The 21739-nt window shown below is 43.6% G+C and overlaps 1 protein-coding gene across 8 annotated transcripts in view; it reads left to right on the top strand.

Moving 5' to 3' along the window:
• The window catches only part of LOC140187605 (protein CASP-like), a 622913-nt gene that overhangs the window by 345179 nt on the left and 255995 nt on the right, over window positions 1-21739 (top strand). For 5 of the 8 annotated variants that reach the window (XM_072243099.1, XM_072243098.1, XM_072243101.1 and 2 more), the window contains exon 16: window positions 4773-4838. The exons of the other annotated variants lie outside the window; for them this stretch is intronic. In XM_072243099.1, coding sequence (XP_072099200.1) covers window positions 4773-4838 — 66 coding nt within the window. The remainder of the gene's footprint in view (window positions 1-4772; window positions 4839-21739) is intronic. 8 annotated transcript variants of the gene reach the window in all.

Here is a 21739-nt window from a genome sequence, read left to right as displayed (position 1 = left end):
CCAGAGTGTTAGAGCAGATACTGAGGTGGAGGAGGATAAAGGTCATGCGAGGACTGCAAGTATAGTGCATAGAGTAAAGCCAGATCGGACATATAAAGAGGCTTTGAGGAAAGACAAGCAGAAAAAGGGGTGTAAAGGTAGTAAGGGAGAAGGGCTAAAGTGCGTGTACTTCAATGCAAGAAGCATCAGGAACAAAGGTGATGAACTGAGAGCTTGGACACATACATGGAATTATGATGTAGTGGCCATTACAGAGACTTGGCTGGCACCAGGGCAGGAATGGATTCTCAATATTCCTAGATTTCAGTGCTTTAAAAGGGATGGGGGGGGAGGGGAGGAGGGGTGGAATTACTGGTCAGGGATACTATTACAGCTACAGAAAGGGTGGGTAATATAGCAGGATCCTCTTTTGAGTCAGTATGGGTAGAAGTCAGGAACAGGAAGGGAGCAGTTACTCTATTGGGAGTATTCTTTAGTATTAGGTGACGAACCAGGTCAGGTCACAGATCTCTCAGAGAGTGAGTATCTGGGGGACAGTGACCACCACTCCCTGGCCTTTAACATTATCATGGAAAAGGATAGAATCAGAGAGGACAGGAAAATTTTTAATTGGGGAAGGGCAAATTATGAGGCTATAAGGCTAGAACTTGTGGGTGTGAATTGGGATGATGTTTTTGCGGGGAAATGTACTATGGACATGTGGTCGATGTTTAGGGATCTCTTGCGGGATGTTAGGGATAAATTTGTCCTGGTGAGGAAGAAAAGAATGGTAGGGTGAAGGAACCATGGGTGACAAGTGAGGTGGAAAATCTAGTCAGGTGGAAGAAGGCATCATACGTGAGGTTTAGGAAGCAAGGATCAGATGGGTCTATTGAGGAATATAGGGTAGCAAGAAAGGAGCTTACGAAGGGGCTGAGAAGAGCAAGAAGGGGGCATGAGAAGGCCTTGGCGAGTAGGGTAAAGGGAAACCCCAATACATTCTTCAATTATGTGAAGAACAAAAGGATGACAGGAGTGAAGGTAGGACCGATTAGAGATAAAGGTGGAAAGATGTGCCTGGAGGCTATGGAAGTAAGCGAGGTCCTCAATGAATACTTCTCTTCGGTATTCACCAATGAGAGGGAACTTGATGTCGGTGAGGACAATATGAGTGAGGTTGATGTTCTGGAGCATGTTGATATTAAGGGAGTGGAGGTGTTGGATTTGATAAAACACGTTAGGACGGATAAGTCCCTGGGGCCTGATGGAATATTCCCCAGGCTGCTCCACAAGGTGAGGGAAGAGATTGCTGAGCCTCTGGCTAGGATCTTTATGTCCTTGTTGTCCACGGGAATGATACCGGAGGATTGGAGGGAGGTGAATGTTGTTCCCTTGTACAAAAAAGGTAGTAGGGATAGTCCAGGTAATTATAGACCAGTGAGCCTTGCGTCTGTGGTGGGAAAGCTGTTGGAAAAGATTCTTTGAGATAGGATCTATGGGCATTTAGAGAATCATGGTCTGATCAGGGACAGTCAGCATGGCTTTGTGAAGGGCAGAACATGTCTAACAAGCCTGATAGAGTTCTTTGAGGAGGTGACCAGGCATATAGTTGAGGGTAGTGAAGTGGATGTGATCTACATGGATCTTAGTAAGGCATTTGACAAGGTTCCACACAGTCGGCTTATTCAGAAAATCAGAAGGCATGGGATCCAGGGAAGTTTGGCCAGGTGGATTCAGAATTGGCTTGCCTGCTGCAGGCAGAGGGTCGTGGTGGAGGGAGTACATTTGGATTGGAGGGTTGTGACTAGTGATGTCCCACAAGGATCGGTCCTGGGACCTCTACTTTTCGTGATTTTTATTAATGACCTGCATGTTGAGGTAGAAGGGTGGGTTGGCAAGTTTGCAGACGACACAAAGGTTGGTTGATAGTGTAGAGGATTGTCGAAGATTGCAGAGAGACATTGGTAGGACGCAGAAGTGGGCTGAGAAGTGGCAGATGGAGTTCAACCTGGAGAAGTGTGAGGTGGTACTCTTTGGAAGGACAAACTCCAAGGCTGAGTACAAAGTAAATGGCAGGATACTTGGTAGTGTGGAGGACCAGAGGGATCTGGGGGTACATGTCCACAGATCCCTGAAAGTTGCCTCACAGGTAGATAGGGTAGTTAAGAAAGCTTATGGGGTGTTAGGGATAGAGTTTAAGAATCGCGAGGTAATTGATGCAACTCTATAAAACTCTGGTTAGGCCACATTTGGAATACTATGCCCAGTTCTGGTCGCCTCACTATAGAAAGGATGTGGAAGCATTGGAAAGGGTACAGAAGAGATTTACCAGGATGCTGCCTGGTTTAGAGAGTATGCATTATGATCAGAGATTAAGGGAGCTAGGGCTTTACTCTTTGGAGAGAAGGAGGCTGAGAGGAGACAGGATAGAAGTGTACAAGATAATAAGAGGAATAGATAGAGTGGATAGCCAGCGCCTCTTCCCCAGGGCACCACTGCTCAATACAAGAGGACATGGCTTTAAGGTAAGGGGTGGGAAGTTCAAGGGGGATATTAGAGGAAGGTTTTTTACTCAGAGAGTGGATGGTGCGTGGAATGCACTGCCTGAGTCAGTGGTGGAGGCAGATACACTTATGAAATTTAAGAGTCCTTCTAGACAGGTATATGGAGGAATTTAAGGTGGGGGGTTTTATATGGGAGGCAGGGTTTAAGGGTTGGTACAATATTGTGGGCTGAAGGGCCTGTACTGTGCTGTACTATTCTATGTTCTATGAGTAGGAAGAAAAGCAGAATAGAAATCATAGCCTAATCGAATCTTACCGATTGAATAATGATAGGGAGATCCTGAAGGAACTGAGTATGGCGAAGTCTGCAGGCTGGAGGATGGGGGGATTGTCACATCACATTGCTGGACAGTAGTGACTTTGTAAGATACTGTGATTTGATTGGAGCAATTCAAACAATGTGAAGAAGTGTATGTATTTGAGAGGCTAGAATGTATTGAATACTTTGGAGTGCAGAAGGACACGAGGTGGAGTGGCCGTCTGCAAAGGATTGAGAATTTTCTTCAGGGAAAGAGTGCTGAAGGCAGGAAAAGAAACTTGATTTCATTGAAGAGAGTATCATTATTAATTGGTGGATGGCGGGAAGGGTGCAGGAAGAAGTTTAGGTGGTTCGATAGATAGATACTTTATTGATCCTAAAGGAAGTTACAGTGACATAGTCCCATTAAAAGTGTGCAGCTATACAATTATACAAATATTAGAAGGGAAGTAAGAAAGATTAAAAAATAAGTTACTTCAAGTAAGATTCACTAGTCTATAATTTCCTGGGCTATCTCTACTCCCATTCTTGAATACGGGAACAACATCTGCAAACCTCCAATCATCCGGAACCTCTCCCGTCCCCAACTAAGAAAGAATAAAAAATAAGTTACCTCCAACAGTCTAACAGGAAGGGGTCATCACTTCCCTGGCTATAGGTTGACTCATTATAGAGCCTAAAGGCTGAGGGTAAGAATGACCTCATATAGCGCTCTTTGGAGCAGCACAATTGTCTTAGTCTTTTACTAAAAGTGCTCCTCTGTTCAGCTAAGTTGGCATGCAGTGGGTGAGAAACATTGTCCAGAATTGCCAAGAATATAGCAGGAATAGAGAATACGGAACAGAGTGAGGACATGACTTCAGGGTTGAAGGGCGTCCATTGAGAATGGAAATGCGGAAGAAATTACTTTAATCGGATGGTGGTAAATCTGTGGAATTTGTTGCCATGAGAGGCTGTGGTGGCCAAGTCATTGGGTGTCTTTACGACAGAGATAGATAGGTTCTTGATTAGCCAGGGTATCAAAGGACATGGGGAGAATGCAGGGGAGTGGGGATGACTGGAAGAATTGGATCAGCCCATGATTGAATGGCGGAGCAGACTTGATGGGCCAAATGGCCTGCTTCTGCTCATATATCTTATGGTCTTATGGAATTCGTGGCAAAAGGCGAAAGGAATTTGGCAAGCAAACTCATGAGTGTTTCCAGCATTTTCTGTTTTTATTATTTCAAGTTCAATGCCCCCATATCAATAGAAACATCCTATCAGTACATAACTTTACACACTGTTATTTGCTTTGGTAAAATTACTGGCCTTTTTTCTAAAGAATATCACCCAATTCCACTCATTCTTCTCTCTTACACTTTTTTTGTTTTCTTGTTCTCTATACATAGGAAAACACCGAATGAATTTTCCGTTAGTCCGTATACTTTTCATGTAGTCCCGTATAATTGCAGCTTGCTGTAAAGGCAAGAACTGTAAAGGCCTTTTCAGAACTGCCTGTTGTGTAAACATGCTAGCTCTCTATGAGTCACACCAAGATACTTATCTGCTTTTCTATTCATCTATTAAAGTAGGTAGATTCACATTTCCCCTTCATTTGCACTCTGCCAGCTTCTTATCTACTCACTTATGTTTTTAAAAATTCAGTAATGAATGTACAGAAGAATGAAGTAACCCATGAATAAGAAGGCTACTGATATCCTGACTACTGAAGCTCACACAATTTTGAAATAATCTTTATGCCATTTTATGAATCGTATGATAGGATCTGCGACATTAGGAAAACTTAGCCGTTAGCTCAACTGTTATTTCCCACCTTCACTCTCACCATTCTAACTGCCAAACAAAATCATTAAAATAATCAGTGACAGAATCTAATGTTTGTGCTCCAGTTTTAGGTCACTGTGAAGAGACAAGAAACAAACACTCCCCCTTGTTTTATATTCTTATCAAAACTTATTTTTTAACAGAGGTTCCAGGCCAGAACATACAAAGAATGTTGCAGGAAGTAAAGAAACGAAGATATGGTTCAGAAGGTAGGTCCTGGGATGTTCTGTTGATTACAGCCAGTAGGATTCAATAAGCTGTAAATATACCAAGCACATGTTATGTAGTTGACACTGGCCTGGAATCTGCTGGAAAATAGATAATGTGAGTATAAAAACAAGGCATTCATACCTTAAAGCTGCAATGGGTACCAATTTAAATCATAATTTGTTTTTGATTACATGGAATCTTCCCAACTATTTCAAATATATTAAAGTTCAAATTGCCAGCTATTTATTAAGTTAAAGAAAAATAATTATTTTGAGAATTAAGAGATTCAGATTGTAATAAGCAACAGATGTTTATGGAACCCCAAAGGCGGATGTCCCATCTTATCTGGGTTACTGTGAAAGATGTGGTGTACTTTGACAAATATTGGAACAAACCACCGTGAAAACTGCAGCACTTACCTTGTTACAAACTGGGATGCCAGAATGTACCCTATACTCCATTTGCAGTCTCACCAGATCCCTGTGCGGTTCCCCATCAGTCTTGCACTCTACCTTACCTTGCAGGAAAGACCCACTTTGAATTGAGTTTCTTAATTACTTGCTGCACTCGCATGCTGATTTTCTCTTTTTCTCATATCCGGATGTTTGGATCTCTCTGAACTGTAATTTAAATAATCTCACACCTAAATAATTTTCCCTATCTAGGTGATTAGCACCAAATTTCATCTGCTAATATTTTGCCCTGATATATTTAACCTGTTGATCTGACTTTATTCAGCTAATGTCCTTCAAACAACTTGTTTCCCATCTATACGTGTAGTTAAATTGATTGCCCTTCGTCCCTTCAACCAAAGATCAAACAATGGTATTCTGAAGATCCCACAGCACCATTTAAATTGTGCATCACTCTTGTTATTCTGACTCATAAGTGTCAAATGGAAAAAGTTTGCACATTGTTCTGGGCTTGCAGGGTCCTGTGAGGTCCACTATGGTTTAAAGTGCTTTGCTGACTGGTGATTACAGTCAGGAGCCTACATTCCCTCTGGCAATCCCTCCTGCCAAACCCCAACTCCTCCACTACAAATCTACCTCTCTCTCTAATCTCACCACGCCCCACCCCCCCACCGTCAAAAATTTACTAAGGGTTATTTGCTTGATTATCAAATCCAGGCTTGATTTCCATATCATTATGTATCCAAAGATCTATTAGCCCCTGTTAATGTGTGACCTAGACCTAGATGCATGTGTGGGTTAATCAGCATTCTTGGGCCTCCTGTTGAACTGAGCTTTGGAGCAGTTCAAAGAACAGTGGTCAGTATGGATAGTATGGATTTGGCAGGTCGAAGAGCGTGGTTCTGTCATGAATAACTCTGGTAGCTTTGGGTTCACTTAATTACTAAACAGAAATCTGAAGAATATGAACGTTATTCCAAGATGTGCAGCACAATAAATTATATTTAAGGTACATTGCAGCTTTAAGTGATTGGCTGATATATCTCATGGTTCTGTATTGTATCAATGGGATGGGTTTTGTGAATCGTACCCATCAGGAATGTTCTTTGTTCGTAGTCCACAGGTTGTCTGGAATGTTTTGACCGATTAGTGGTCTGGAGTGGTCTAATCACTCTGGAGTGAATGCATACAAAGTAGCTTTTAATGATTTTAAAGTTGTTTGATCACTGTGAATTATATTATTCAGCATGGGTATTTGACACAGTTTTGAATGCTTCAGTCACCTCCCTAATCACAGTGTAAGAGTGAAGAGGTAAATCAAAATGGGAAATTTAATCCTTTGAAGAGCAAATGATGCCTTTACAACAACTGCAGCTAAATACTTAGGTGCATACCACACACTATACTGCTGACCTTCTGAGCAAGAGGCCAGGGTTTTATTTGCAGTAAATGCCTTTATTTCAATTAAAATAAAATTAGCATGTCATTAACCGTATTAATATATGACCATTGTTTTGAGTATGAATTTGTGTTAAATACTGTATCTGATAATACTACTTTTGAAGTACAAGCTGCAAAATTTCCTAACTGACAATAACTACATTTTCAATATAACTAATTTTTAGAATGTCTTGAGGAAATGGAAATTGTTTTCTAAGTGTGTTTATATCTGCTGTCTTTAGTTTGATTGATGTTTAATCATTGATTTTAGGAAACTCCACAGTTTTTATCTCATCAAAATAAATTACTGCCGACTATTTCATGAAATCTACTGAACACAGTCTATAATAATTTAGAATGGGAGCTTTAGGTTTTTACATTTGCGTAATAACAAGAGCTAAATTTTGGAAACCTAAGTCTGGTTAAAGTCATTGCTTTGAATATGTTCATATCGTGTGCAGGGTTATACATATTGTGTATATTGCATTTGAAGTGATTGTTTATTTGACTTGCAATTGCGGGTTCATTCCAAAAGCAGAATATTGTAATTTACACAGTTTTCTAGGATTAAAAAACATAATCTAAGCCTCTATACAGGCTCTTTAGGAGGCTGTAGAGCTAATTAGAGCAAAGTTTATGAGCTGACTGAGTATAGCTAGGGTCTCAGTGCTGAACATGTTGCCCAGAGTGAGGACACTGAAATTAGTTTCTTAGGCTGTTGATCAGTTTTTGAGCTTAAATTGAGCTTAAAGGTGGCGCGGCTGGAGGCAGCAGCAGCCTCTCCGGACCTGGTGTTACTTTAATTTAAATTTTTAAATTTTAATTTAATTGCATATGGACAACAGAGCAACTGGTGTTCGTATCTGCCATCACCAGACACTACTGCAGTACAGAAATTGCCCAACAACGAACCTTCATGAGGATCTGCTGGAGAAGCTATGCAGCCTCGGCTTGCTTCGGGGACCAGGCCTACAGTCCTCGGTGTTGCCTGATGCCGGTGGCCGGGGGTAGGGTCATCGTAAGCGGTGTGCAAGGAAGCAGAAGTGCAGCAAGCAGACAGGGGTCTGTGCTAGGCTAAAAACAAACCCTAGCCGGCTGGCTGTCCTGTCCATTCTGCTCTCCAATGTCTGCTCCCTGGACAATAAATTGGACTACATCCAACTCCAGCAGACTTCTCAGTGGGAGTTCAGAGTCTGCTGCGCTTTCGTTTTCACAGAAACGTGGCTTAGCGACAGAGTTCCGGACGCAACCATTCAGCTAAACGGGCTCGCTTTGTTTCGGGCCGACAGATGCAGCTCTGTGCGGTAAGGGTCGTGGTGGTGGCTTGTGTATATACATCACACGGAATGGTGCAAGAACTCCGTGCTGGTCTCTAGTTACTGCTCATTGCTAGTGGAGTTTGTGACTGTTAGATGCAGACCATTTTATTTATCACGGGAATTCACCATTGTCCTTATAGTCAGTGTGTACATTCCCTCCAGCGCTAATGCTAAGGAGGCCTCTGTGAACTGTATGGGGCTACTAGTGAACAGCAGAACGCACACCCTGGTGGACTGTTTATTGTCGCCGGAGATTTTAACCGCGCGAACCTCAAGTCAGTGCTCCCCAAATTCCATCAGCATGTAGACTTTGCAATGAGAGGGGCAAACGTGTTGAACCTTGTTTATACAAACATCTCCGACGCATACCGGACGGAGCCCTGCCCCCACCTCGGTTACTCAGACCATATCTCTGTTATGCTAATCCCAGCATACAGACCGCTGGGCAGACGCTCCAGACCAGTTCAGAAGCAGGTAAAAACCTGGCCAGCAGAGCCATCTCTGCTCTTCAAGACTGCTTTGAGCACACCGACTGGCACGCGTTCAGGGAGGCTGCAACCGATGGCGACTCTACCAACTTAGAGGAGCACACAGCATCAGTGACTAGCTACATCAACAACTGCATTGGTGATGTCACTGTGTCCAAGACCATCACTACATGCTCTAACCAGAAGCCATGGATGACCGTGGAGGTGCGTATGCTGCTGAGGACCTGTGACTCCACCTTCAGAGCAGGCGACAAGGCAGCCCTAACAACAGCAGGGCCAAACTGTCCCGGGCCATCAGAGAGGCAATGTGTGCGCACGCCCAGCGAATCCATAGCCACTTCCAGGACAGCGGCGACATGCGGCGCATGTGGAAGGGCATTTAGGATATCACCAACTACAAGACAACGTCACCTGCCTGTGCTGGTGATGTCTCCCTCCCAGATGCATTGAACAACTTCTATGCTCGTTTCGAGGCGGAAAATGATGTGGTGACGAGGAAGACCACTCCTCCTCCCAATGACCAGGTGCTGTGTCTTACCGTGGCCAATGTGATGAAAACTCAATGCAGGGTCAACCCACGGAAGGCTGCTGGACCAGACAATACTCCTGGCAGAGTGCTCAGAGGATGTGCAGACCGGCTGGCAGATGTTCTCACTGATATCTTCAACATCTCCCTGAGCAGCGCCGTCGTTCCTATGTGCTTCAAGGCCGCCACCATTGTCCCCATGCCAAAGAAGTCTTCAGTGTCCTGCCTCAATGACTACCATCCCGTTGCACTCACATCCATCATCATGAAGTGTTTCGAGAGGCTCGTCATGAGGTACATCAAGACCCTGCTGCCCCCCTCACTGGACCCCCTGCAGTTCGCGTATCATCCCAACTGCTGAACAGATGACATCATCGCCACCACCCTCCACCTGGCCCTCGCTCACCTGGACAAAAAAGATACATACATTCGAATGCTGTTCATAGACTTCAGTTCAGCATTCAACATAATCATTCCTCTGCACCTGATTAGAAAGCTGAAACTGCTGGGCCTGAACACCTCCCTCTGCAACTGGATCCTAGTCTTCCTGACTGGGAGACCTCAGTCAGTCCGAATCAGGAGCAGCATCTCCAACACCATCACACTGAGCACGAGGGCCCCCCAGGGCTGTGTGCTCAGTCCACTGCTGTTCACTCTGCTGACCCACGACTGTGCAGCAATACACTGCTCCACTCACGTCATCAAGTTTGCCGATGACATGACGAGTCAGCATACAGAGAGGAGGTGCAGCAGCTAATGGACTGGTGCAGAGCCAACAACCTGTCTCTGAATGTGAACAAAACAAAAGAGATGGTTGTTGACTTCAGGAAAGCCTGGAGCGACCACTCTCCACTGAACATTGGCGGCTCTTCCTTTGAGATCGTTAAGAACACCAAATTTCTTGGTGTTCACCTGGCAGAGAATCTCACCTGGTCCCTCAACACCAGCTCCACAGCCAAGAAAGCACAGCAGCGTCTCTACTTTCTGCGAAGGCTGAGGAAAGTCCATTCCCCCCCCCCCCCCCCATCCTCACCACATTCTACAGAGGTTGTATTGAGAGCATCCTGAGCAGCTGCATCACTGCCTGGTTCGGGAATTGCACCGTCTTGGATCGCAAAACCCTGCAGCGGATAGTGAGGTCAGCTGAGAAGATCATCAGGGTCTCTCTTCCCACCATCGCAGACATTTACACTATACGCTGCACCTGTAAAGCCAACAGCATTATGAAAGACTCCATGCACCCCTCATACAAACTCTTCTCCCTCCTGCCATCTGGCAAAAGGTACCAAAGCATTCAGGCTCTCACAACCAGACTGGGCAACAGTTTCTTCCCCTGAGCCATTAGACTCTTAATACCCAGAGACTAGACTGATATCTACATCATTTATTATTATATTGTAATTTGTCCTCTACTGTGCCTGTTGTCTTGATTATTATTTATTATACTGCCCTGCACTGTTTTATACACTTTATGTAGTCCTGTGTAGGTCTGTAGTCTAGTGCAGTTTTTGTGTTGTCCTACGTAGTCTAGTGTAGCCTTGTGTTGTCTCACTTAGTCTAGTGTAGTATTGTGTTGTTTCATGTAGCACCATGGTCCTGGAGGAACGTTGTTTCGTTCTTACTGTGTACTATACTAACAGTTTATGGTTGAAATGACGATAAAAAGCGACTTGACTTGACTTGAGTTTGTGTTATTGCATGTAGATAGTGTTGGTGGTAGTTTTTCATTACTGGAAAAGGTAGACCAGGACTCAGAAGTATATAGGAAAGTAGGAGGTCAGTGCAATCTAATAGATCAATTTTTAAGTCAGCATTGAGGTCTTAAAGGTCAAACACCGTTTTCATCAAATATTGTACAAAAATTCATCTTTTGGCCAACCTTACCCATGTTGATATGATGCCTAGCTGTACTAATCTCATTTGATACAATGGATCCATATCTCTTGCCTCTATTCATATTCAAGTACCTGACCAAGTGCCTTTTAAACAATGTAGTAGTATCTGTCTCCAGCATCTCCTGGCAGCTCATTCCAAATACTCATTGCTCTGTGCATCATGGCTGCTCGCATCTGTTAAATTTCTCCCCTCTCACCTTCAGTGTCTGGCCTATGGCTCTGGATTTTCCTGCTCTAGAAAAAGACTGAAAATATGGTTCCTATCTATGCCCCTCATAATTTTGTGAATCTCTGTTACATCAGTCCCCACCTTCCAATTTTCCAGTGATCAAAAGCTGTGCTGGCACACGGAAGTCAGTGATGAACTTCATCATTGATGCTTGCTTTCACTAAGTCATGGCTGTCAAGATATTCCCATTTTCCAAGGTCTTGTGAGAACTTTTATTGCTGGAGGGCAATGCAGTATGTTTGGGCAGATATAGAACAGCTGTCTCCTTACTGTAAAGCTGAATAGAATCATACACCTCAGCACAGAAATAGGCCTTTCAGCATGCCGAAATATTATTCTGTCCAGTCACATTGATTTGCATCTGGACCACAGCCTTTGATACACCTCCTATTAGTCTACTTATCCAAACATCTTTTAAATGTTGAAATCAAATCTGGATCCACCACTTCTGCTGACAGCTTGTTGCAACCTTAACCCATGACCTCTAATTCTACTCTCACCCAACCTTAGTGGAAAAAGCCTGCTTGTATTTACCCTATCTATACCGCTCATATTTTTATATACCTCTTCACATTTTCCATCATTCTCTTACGCTCAAGGAAATAAAGTCCTAACCTATTCAACCTATCACTATAACTCAGATTCTCAAGTCCCAGCATTCAGCTTTGGTTCAGATGATCTTCGTGTCACTGTAGGTTGAACAGGTTCTCATTAGTTGAGAGTGAACTGCAACATTGCAGTGAAAAAGGTTGGTAAAAGTGTTGGAGCAGTGATGCAGATCTTTGTTTGATATCTGGATGGTGGGCATCCACATTGTGAAGCAGCAATTCAGCAACTGGGAGGGATCATTTCAGAAGGACCCTGTTTTAGCTTTGGCACTGAGTCTGTAAACTGAGATCAGATTTGATGAAAGACAACAATTTCAATGATTTTGTTTCTGTGGCACTGCCACCTGTAGGCTTGATTGCATCCTTGGTAAACAAATCCATGTTCACACTGATGTTCTTGGGGTCGACGATGGATGTTCCGTCCCAGCTGTTTGCATGATATGCAAGCCAGGGCAGTACAATATGGAGCATATATGTACAATATGTTGCCCATGTATCAGGCTTCCTCTCTCCATGAAAGTGGTAAATCCAAAGGAATGATAAAGTCTGATAGTTTGGCACTAGTGGCATTGCAGGAGTTGCCAGTCTGTGTTAAACTCAACACAAGGTTGTCTCAGATATTCCAGACCAGATATCTCCTCAGGGGTTTATTCCCAAAGCCTTCCTCATGATCGGGTATAGCCGTAAGGCAACGGAGGTTGGAGATGGGAGTTTTCCTTTTAGAAAAGTTGCCAACAATAGCTGATGAGCACCATCTGCCTGAAGTGACTGGTTTTAAGGTACCAGTAATGCACTTTTGCCCCTTCTCCTGTCAGTAGAAACTGCTAAGCCACATGTTAAGGCCAGGAGCTGACCTTGGTTGTCAGAGGCGCTTTGAGATGCATGCCATTGGGAGCATTTAATAGGTAGTAGGAGTTTATCCTGAGAACCACCCCTGGCTGTAACAATGCTAAGGATTCTTTTTTCCTTTCTAACGGTCATTTAGATTGAGAACCTTGGGGCAATCTGAACTGCTGTGTAAGCTTCGGCAATGTGGAACAAAACCACTTCTATCAATCATACAGAATGCTGGAGCAACTCAGCAGGCCAGGCAGCATCTATGGAAAGAGTACAGTTGACATTATTGTAGCTGAGACCCTTCAGCAGGACTGGAGATAAAAAGATGAAGAGCAGATTTAAGAGGTGAGAGAAGGGTGAGGGAGAAACAACAGGTAATAGGTGAAACTGGGAGCGGGGAGGAGGGAAGTAAAGAGCTGGGAACTAGATTCGTGAAAGAGTTAAATGTCTGTAGTAGGGGGAATATAATAGGAGAGGACAGAAGGCCATGGAAGAAAGAAGAGGGGGGAGGAGCACCAGAGAGAGACGATGGGGAGGCAAGGAGATAAGGTGAGAGAGGGAAAAACAGGGTGGGGAATGATGAGGGGGGCATTAACAGAAGTTTGAGAAATCGATGTTCATGCCATTAAGTTGGAGGCTACCCAGAATATTAGGTGCTGTTCCTCCAACCTGAGTGTGTCCTCATCATGACAGTTGAGGTGGTAGTGGATCAACATATTGGAATGGGAAGTGGAAATAAATTGGATGGCTACTGGGAGATTCTGCTTCTTCTGGCAGACGGAGCGTAGGTGCTCAGCAAAGCAGTCTCCCAATCTACGTCGGATCTCACTGATATACAGGAGGTCACAACAGGAGCACCGGACACAGTATATGACCCCAGCAGAGTCACAGGAGGGTTGTTGCCTCACCTGGAAGGACTGTTTGAGGCTCTGAATAGTGGTGAGAGAGGAGGTATAGGGACAGGTGTAACACTTGTTTCGCTTTCAAGGATAGGTGTCAGGAGAGAGATAAGTGGGGAGGGACGAATGGGCAAGGGAGGTACGTAGGGAAATCAGAAAGTTGGGGGGTGGAAGATGTGCTTGGTGGTGAGATCATCTTGGAACTTCGGGAGAATTATGAGCTGGACGTGGAGGCTGGTGAGGTGGTCGATGAGGACAAGAGGAACCTTATCCCTGGGAGGGTGGGAGGAAGGTGAGGTGAGAGCTGATGTGTGTGAAATGGAGGAGATGTGTTTGAGGCCAGCGTTGATGGTGGACGTGCGTGAAAAGGAAGAGATGCAGATTTGGACCCCACCACCAAGCACATCTTTCCCTCCCCCCACTTTCTGCTTTCCACAGAGATCGCTCCCTACGCGACTCCCTTATCCCATGATATCCCTCCTTTGTACCTCTTGTGAACTTACTAACCCACCCATTCTAGTATTTATCGACGTAATTTATATACTGCATATAATATCACAAACAGGAGCGATCTCAGCACAGACCACGATAGAGCAAAACTAGTCACGGACCTCCAGCCAGAATCAGTCCCATTGATCACTACCCCAATTGTGAATCTAAACAGCGAGTCATTGTGGAAACCATACAGTACATCTTAATCTTCTGGATGAGCTTCCTATGTCAAATGCCTTACCAAAATCAATGTAGATTATATTATGATTCATGTGTATTGCAATGAAAGGCATCAAAAGATTGATGAGAAAAACAATTGCTAAAGGTGGAGAGACTGAGTAAAGTTCTGTTATCCAAAGTTTATCAGACTTTTGAATTTAATAATATGGGAGCTCATTCATACATAGTGGTGTCCGTATGTCAGGTTTACATAAACTGAGAACAGCCTATAATACATTTGGGAAAAAAACTGTCATTAATAAAAGAATGATTTTGAGGTTTACTGGGTTTTGGGAGTAAAATTCTGCTTTTGTGACCAGTGTTTAACTTGTTTTTTTGGCAGAGTTGTTGGAATTTAGATCTTCCAACAGATCAGGCTACTCAAGACTTGGGTAGATTTGTGTTTTAGTGATGTTGGTCTGTGTAAATCTCTCTGAGTTGCTTTGGGATATTGTCTTCACAATAACAAGGCCCTTGTCAGAATGTGGGGCAAATCACAATGGTTCTGTAGTGAGTCTCACTGTAGAGCAGTCCTGCGCAAAATGAAGAGCAGATAGATGAAAATTGTATGTTGCAGAGAATTGTTCCAGTTCCCTGGGCCATATCCCACAGTAATTTTAGGCATGTGAAAATTGTCATCCTTGCAAATTTGTGCTTCTGATGTGTTCTTTTGATTTTGTGTTCACTGAAGTACATCATTACTGACAGCTTTTAAACAGCTGCTGTACATTCTCATAACATAGAAACATAGAAAACCTATGGCACAATACAGGACTCACGGCCCACAAAGCTGTGCCGAACATGTCCTTACCTTAGAAATTACCTAGGGTTACCCATAGCCCTCTGTTTTTCTAAGCTCCATTAGCCTGTCCAAGAGTCTCTTAAAAGACCCTATCGTATCTACCTCCACCAATGTCGCTGGCAGCCCATTCCACTCTCACTGCTCTCTGCGTAAAAACCTTACCCCTTACAAAGGCTGTAGTAAATCTAGTCAAGAAGAAAAGCTTACAGAAGGTTCAGAGAGCTAGAAGATTATAAGGCTAACAGGAAGGAGCTTAAGAAGGGAATTAGGAGAGCCAGAAGGGGCCATGAGAAGGCCTTGGTGGGCAGGATTAAGAAGGCATTCTACGAGTATGTGAAGAGCAAGAGGATAAGACATGAAAGAATAGGACCTATCAAGTGTGACAGTGGGAAAGTGTGTAGGGAACCAGAGGAAGTAACTGAGGTACTTAATACTTAACTTCAGTATTCACAATGGAAAAGGATCTTGGTGATTGTAGTGCTGACTTGCAGCAGACTGAAAAGCTTGAACATGTAGATATTAAGAAAGAGGATGTGCTGGAGCTTTTGGAAAGCATCAATTTGGATAAGTCACTGGGACCAGATGAGATGTACCCCCAGGCTACTGTGGGAGGCAAGGGAGGAGATTGCTGAGCCTCTGGCGATGACCTTTGCATCATCAGTGGGGACGGGAGAGGTTCCAGAGGATTGAAGGGTTGCGGATGTTGTTCTGTTATTCAAGAAAGGGAGTAAAGATAACCCAGGAAACTATAGACCAGTGAGTCTTACTTCAGTGGTTGGTAAGTTGATGGAGAAGATCCTGAGAGGCAGGACTTATGAACATTTGGAGAGGTATAATATGATTAGGAATAGTCAGCATGGCTTTGTCAAGGGCAGGTCGTGTCTTACGAGCCAGTTTAGATTTTTTGAAGATGTGACTAAACACATTGATGAAGAAAGAGCAGTAGATGTAGTGTATATGGATTTCAGCAAGACATTTGATAAGGTACCCCATGCAATGCTTATTGAGAAAGTAAGGAGGCATGGGATCCACGGTGACATTGCTTTGTGGATCCAGAACTCACTTGCCCACAGAAGGCAAGAGTGGTTGTAGATGGGTCATATTCTGCATGGAGGTCGATGACCAGTGTTGTGCCTCAGGGATCTGTTCTGAGACCCCTACTCTTCGTGATTTTTATAAATGACCTGGATGAGGAAGTGGAGGGATGGGTTAGTAAACTTGCTGATGACACAAAGGTTGTGGATAGTGTGGAGGGCTGTCAGAGGTTACAGTGGGACATTGATAGGATGCAAAACGGCTGAGAAGTGGCAGATGGAGTTCAATCCAGATAAGTGTGAAGTGGTTCATTTTGGTAGGTCAAATATGATGGCAGAGTATAGTATTAAAGGTAAGACTCCTGGCAGTGTGGAGGATCAGAGGGACCTTGTGGTCCGAGTCCATAGGACGCTCAAAGCAGCTGCGCAGGTTGACTCTGTGGTTAAGAAGGCATACGGTGTATTGGCCTTTATCAATCGTGGAATTGAATTTAGGAGCAGAGAGGTAATGTTGCAGCTATATAGGACCAGAGGTACAGAGGAGATAGCAGGGATAAGTTTTTTTATGCAGAGAAGGGTGGGTGCGTGGAATGGGCTGCCGGCTACTGTGGTGGAGGCGGATACGATAGGGTCTTTTAAGACTCTTCTGGATAAGTACATGGAGCTTAGGAAAATAGAGGGCTATGGGTAACTGTAGTAATTTCTAAGGTTTGGACATGTTCGGCACAACTTTGTGGGCCAAAGGGCCTGTATTGTGCTGTAGGTTTTCTCTCTTTCTGACATCTCTTCTCTACTTACTCCCAAGCACCTCTCATGCTAGCCATTTCAGCCCTGGGAAAACACCTCTGACTATCCACACGATCAATGCCTGTCATCATCTTTAACACGTCTATCAGGTCACCTCTCATCCTCCATCGGTCCAAGGGGAAAAGGCCGAGTTCACTCAACCTATTCTCATAAGGCATGCTCCCCAAACCAGGCAACATCCTTGTAAATCTCCTCTGCACCCTTTCTTTGGTTTCCACATCTTTCCTGTAGTGAGCCAACCAGAACTGAGTACAGTACCCCAAGTGGGGTCTGACCAGGGTCCTTTATAGCTGCAACATTACCTTTCAGCTCTTAAACTCAATCCCATGATTGATGAAGGCCTCCTTAATCACAGAGTCAACCTGCGCAGCAGCTTTGAGTGTCCAACAGACTTGGATTCCAAGATCCCTCTGCCAAGAGTCTTACCATTAATATTATACCATTAATATTATATTCTGCCATCATATTTGACCTACCAAAATGAACCAGCTCACGCTTAACCTGGGTTGAACTCCGTCTGCCACTTATCAGCCCAGTTTTGCATCGTATTAATGTCCCGCTGTAACCTCTGATCGCCCTTCACGCTATGCACAAGTTATCTTTCGCAAAGGAGTACCTTCAACGTGCTTGATAAGACATCGACGCAGAATTAGATCATTCAGCTGCACCTTTTGATTATGGCTGATTTATTGTCCATCTTAACCCCATTCTCCTGCCTTCTCCCTGTAAATTATGATGTCCTTACTTAATCAAGAACATATCAATCTTTGCTTTAAATATACCCATTGACTTGGCCTCCACAGCCGTCTGTGGCAATGAATTCCACAATTTCACTGCCTTCTGGCTAAAGAAATTCCTTGTCATCTCTGTTCTAAAGGTATGTCTGTGTCTCCTGCGGCTGTGCCCTCTGGTCCTAGACTCCCTCAGATAGTACTGCAACAAAATACATTCAATGTTGTTTATTTTGTGATGCTGAGAAGCTCACCAGACAATTCCAGTACTGGAATTATATTAAAACCAATCACTGGATGTATATTAAAACCAATTTTAGAGCACTTCTACTTGTGTTACACTGATCCCAGCTCCTGTCAACACCTCATCTTGGAATCTAATTAGTTAATTTCAGAAAAAAATACTTGGGAAAGACTCTTTCTGTGGACCTCTTTTTTTTCTCCAGCCCTCTGTTTTTGTTCACTCCTTTCATGGAACTCCTTTTGCTTACAGCAATGTGATGCGAAGCAACTGGAGAATTTAGACATTACTCATGTCTTTCACTTAGGTCTTGTACATTTTATCATCTGTGAAGAGAGGGATGGCTAACAGATATTGTTTACTGTCCGAGATCACTAAAGTGAAGCATTGGTTAGAGTTGCATATAATGAAAGGAGTGCAAAATTTTGCGAACATATCTGCTTTTCAGTGATAAGAGACATAGATGGAGAGAGTTGGATTCCTCAGAGATTTTCATAGTCAACCCACTGCTCAACCCACTCAGTTCCTCCTGTCAATTGTTTGTTGCTCCAGATCCTAGCATTTGCAGCGTTTTGTATCTGGAGATGCTGGTAGGTCTCTCGAGGTGGATCTATCCCAGATTATTCAGAGAGGCAGCAGAGGAAATTGCTGGAGCTGTGACAAAGATCTTTGGTTGAATCACTGCCTGGTATGGAAACATGCCTAAGAACGGAAAAGCCTGTATATGGTGACATGCAGTATAAGTTCTTTGATAATAAAGTGACTTTGAACTTCTAATTCTAGCCACATGGGAGGCCCGGGAAAATTGGAGAGTAGCTCCAGTAATGTTCTTCCTTTGTTCAAGAAGGAAAATAGGAATGACTTGAGGAAATTAAAGGTTCCTTCCTATAATGAGGTGACCAGAACCGAACACAGTACTCCAAGTGATGTCTAACTGAGGTCTTATATAGCTGTAGCATTACCTCACGGCTCTTGAACTCAAACCCTGGTTGATGAAGACCAATACCATCATAAGCCTTCTTAACAACACTGTCAACCTGTGCAGCAGCTTTGAGTGCCCTGTGGACATGGCCACCAAGATCTCGCTGATCCTCCACACTGCCTGGTGTCTTACCATTAATATTATATTCTGTCTTCAAATTTGACCAACCAAAATCAACCACTTCAGACTTACCTAGGTTCAACTCCATCTGCCACTTCTCAGACCATTTCTGCATCCTATCGATGTCGCACTTTAACTCTAACATCACTCCAGACTATCCACAACACCCCAACTTTTGTGTCATCGACAAACTTACTAACCCACAGTTCTATTTCATCATCCAGGTCATTTTATAAAAAAATCACAAAGAGGAAGGGTCCCAGAACAGATCCCCGTGGAACACCACTGGTCACCGACCTCCATACAGAATATGAACCATCCACAACCACCCTTTGCCTTCTGTGAGCAAGCCAATTCTGGATCCATAAAGCAAGGTCTCCTTGGATCCCATGCCTCATTACTTTCTGAATGAGCCTAGCATAGGAAACCTTGTCAAATGCCTTACTGAAATCCATATACGCCACATCCACTGCTCTACCTTCATCAGTGTCTTTTGTTACACCCTCAAAGAATTCAGTCAACTTCGTAAGGCATGACCTGCCCTTGACAAAGCCCTAATCAGATTGTCTTTCCAAATGCTCATAAATCCTGCCTCTCAAGATCTTCTCCAACAACTTGCCCAACACTGAAGTAAGACTCACTGGTCTATGATTTCCTGAGTTATCTCTACTCCCTTTCTTGAACAAGGGAACAACGTTTGCAACTTTCCATTCATCTGGTACTACTTTCGTTCCTATTGATGATGCGATGATCATTACCAGAGGCTCAGCAATCTCCTCCCTTGCTTCCCACAGTAGCCTGGGGTATATCTCATCTGGTCCTAGCAATTTATCTAACTTAATACGTTTCAAATGCTCCAGCACATCCTCTTTCTTAATGTCTGTACACTCAAGCATTTCAGTCTGCTGTAAGTCATCCCCACAAATGCCAAGGACCTTTTAACTGGTGAATACTGAAGCAAAGTATTCATTAAGTCTCTCACTCCTGATTGATCCTATTCTCACATGGCTTATCCTCTTGCTCTTCACATACCTGTAGAATACCTTGGGGATTTTGTTAATCTTGTCCTTCTCATGGCCCCTTCTAGCTCTCCTAATATCATTCTTGAGCTCCTTCCTGGCACCCTTGTAATTTTCTCGAGCTCTAACAGTACCTAGTTTTTTTGAACCTTTCAAAAGCTTTTCTTAACTAGATTTTCTACATCCTTTGTACACCATGGTTCTTTTACCCTACCATCCTTTCCCTGCCTCAATTGAACATAGCTGTGCAGAACACCATGCAAATGTTCCCAGAATATTTGCCACATTTTCCGGAGAACATCTCCCAATTTATGCTGCCAAGTTCCTGCCTAATAGCATCATATTTTCCCTTACCCAATTAAATGTTTGCCTAAATTGTCTGCTCCTATCTCTCTCCAGCACTATGGTAAAGGAGATAGAGTTGGACCACTACCTCCAAAATGCTCTCCCACTGAGAGATCTGACAGCTGACCAGGTTCATTTCCCAACACCAGATCAAGTACAGCCTCTCCTCTAGTCAACTTATCTATATATTGTGTCGGGAAACCTTCCTGAACACACCTCACAAACTCCACCCCATCTAGACCACTTGCTCTAAGGCGATGCCAGTCAATATTGGGAATGTTAAAATCACCCACCACAACAACCCTATTATTATTGCACTGTTCAAGAATCTGCCTTCCTACCTGTTCCTCGATGTCTGTTACTGTTGAAGGGTCTATAAAAAAACACACAGTAGAGTCATTGCCCCTTTCCTGTTTCTGACTTCCACCCATAATGGCTCAGTAGACAATCCCTTCATAACTTCTTCCTTTTCTGCAGCCATGATACTATCACTCATTAGCAGTGCCACCCCTTCACGTCTTTTGACCCCCTCCCTGAAACATCTAAAGTCCGGCACACCTAGCAGCCATTCCTACCCCTGAGTCATTCAAGTCTCTGTAATGGTCACAACATTATAGTTTCATGTATTGATCCGTGCTCTGAGTTAATCCGCCTTGCTTAAGTTGATTAAGTTCTTTTGAGGAGGTGACCAAGGTGACTGATGAGGCAAGATCCTTCATGGTAGTTTTTTTAGGAAAGTGAAGATGCATGGTATCCATAGTGATTGGAAGTTTGGGTTCAGAATTGTCCTGTCCATAGAATATGGAGGGTGGAGATAGCTAGGCTTCTGTTATGTTCTGCAGCGATGAGTGCTAGGTCACAAAAAATGGTGGAGATCCAAACCAAACTTAAGAAGGTTAACAAAGGATCTAGTGGATTATATCAATTACCTTTATGGGTGGAGAAGTGGCAGATGCAGTGTAATCTCACCAATAGTGAAGAGAGAACAAGGAAACAGCCTCTGCCATCAAGGAACCTCATCATACAGGTCATGCTCTCTTCTTGCTGATGATGCCTTTGGGAGCCTTAGATTCCACACCAACAAGTTCAGGAACAGTTATAACCCTTCAACCATCAGTCTCCTGAACCAGTGAGGATAACTGCACTCACCTCAACACTGAATTGATCCAACAAACTATGGACTCACTTTCAAGGACTCTGTAACTTATGCTCAGTTTTGTTCGTTTGTATTTGCACAGTTTGTTGCACATTGGTTGGTTGTCAGTCTTTGTGTGTAGTTTTCATTGTTGCTATTGTATCTCTTTGTTCTACTGCGAATGCACACAAGAAAATGAATCTCAGGGTATTACATGGTGACACATATGAACTTCAAATATAAATGTACTTTGAGCTTTGAAGTGTGGGGAATTACTGTTTAGGGGGTCAGTGTAAAAGAAAAGTATACAGTTATGGCT

Source organism: Mobula birostris, chromosome 25 (genome assembly GCF_030028105.1).
Source record: "Mobula birostris isolate sMobBir1 chromosome 25, sMobBir1.hap1, whole genome shotgun sequence".
Lineage (NCBI taxonomy): Eukaryota > Metazoa > Chordata > Chondrichthyes > Myliobatiformes > Myliobatidae > Mobula > Mobula birostris.
This window is presented reverse-complemented; position numbering and strand designations above follow the sequence as displayed.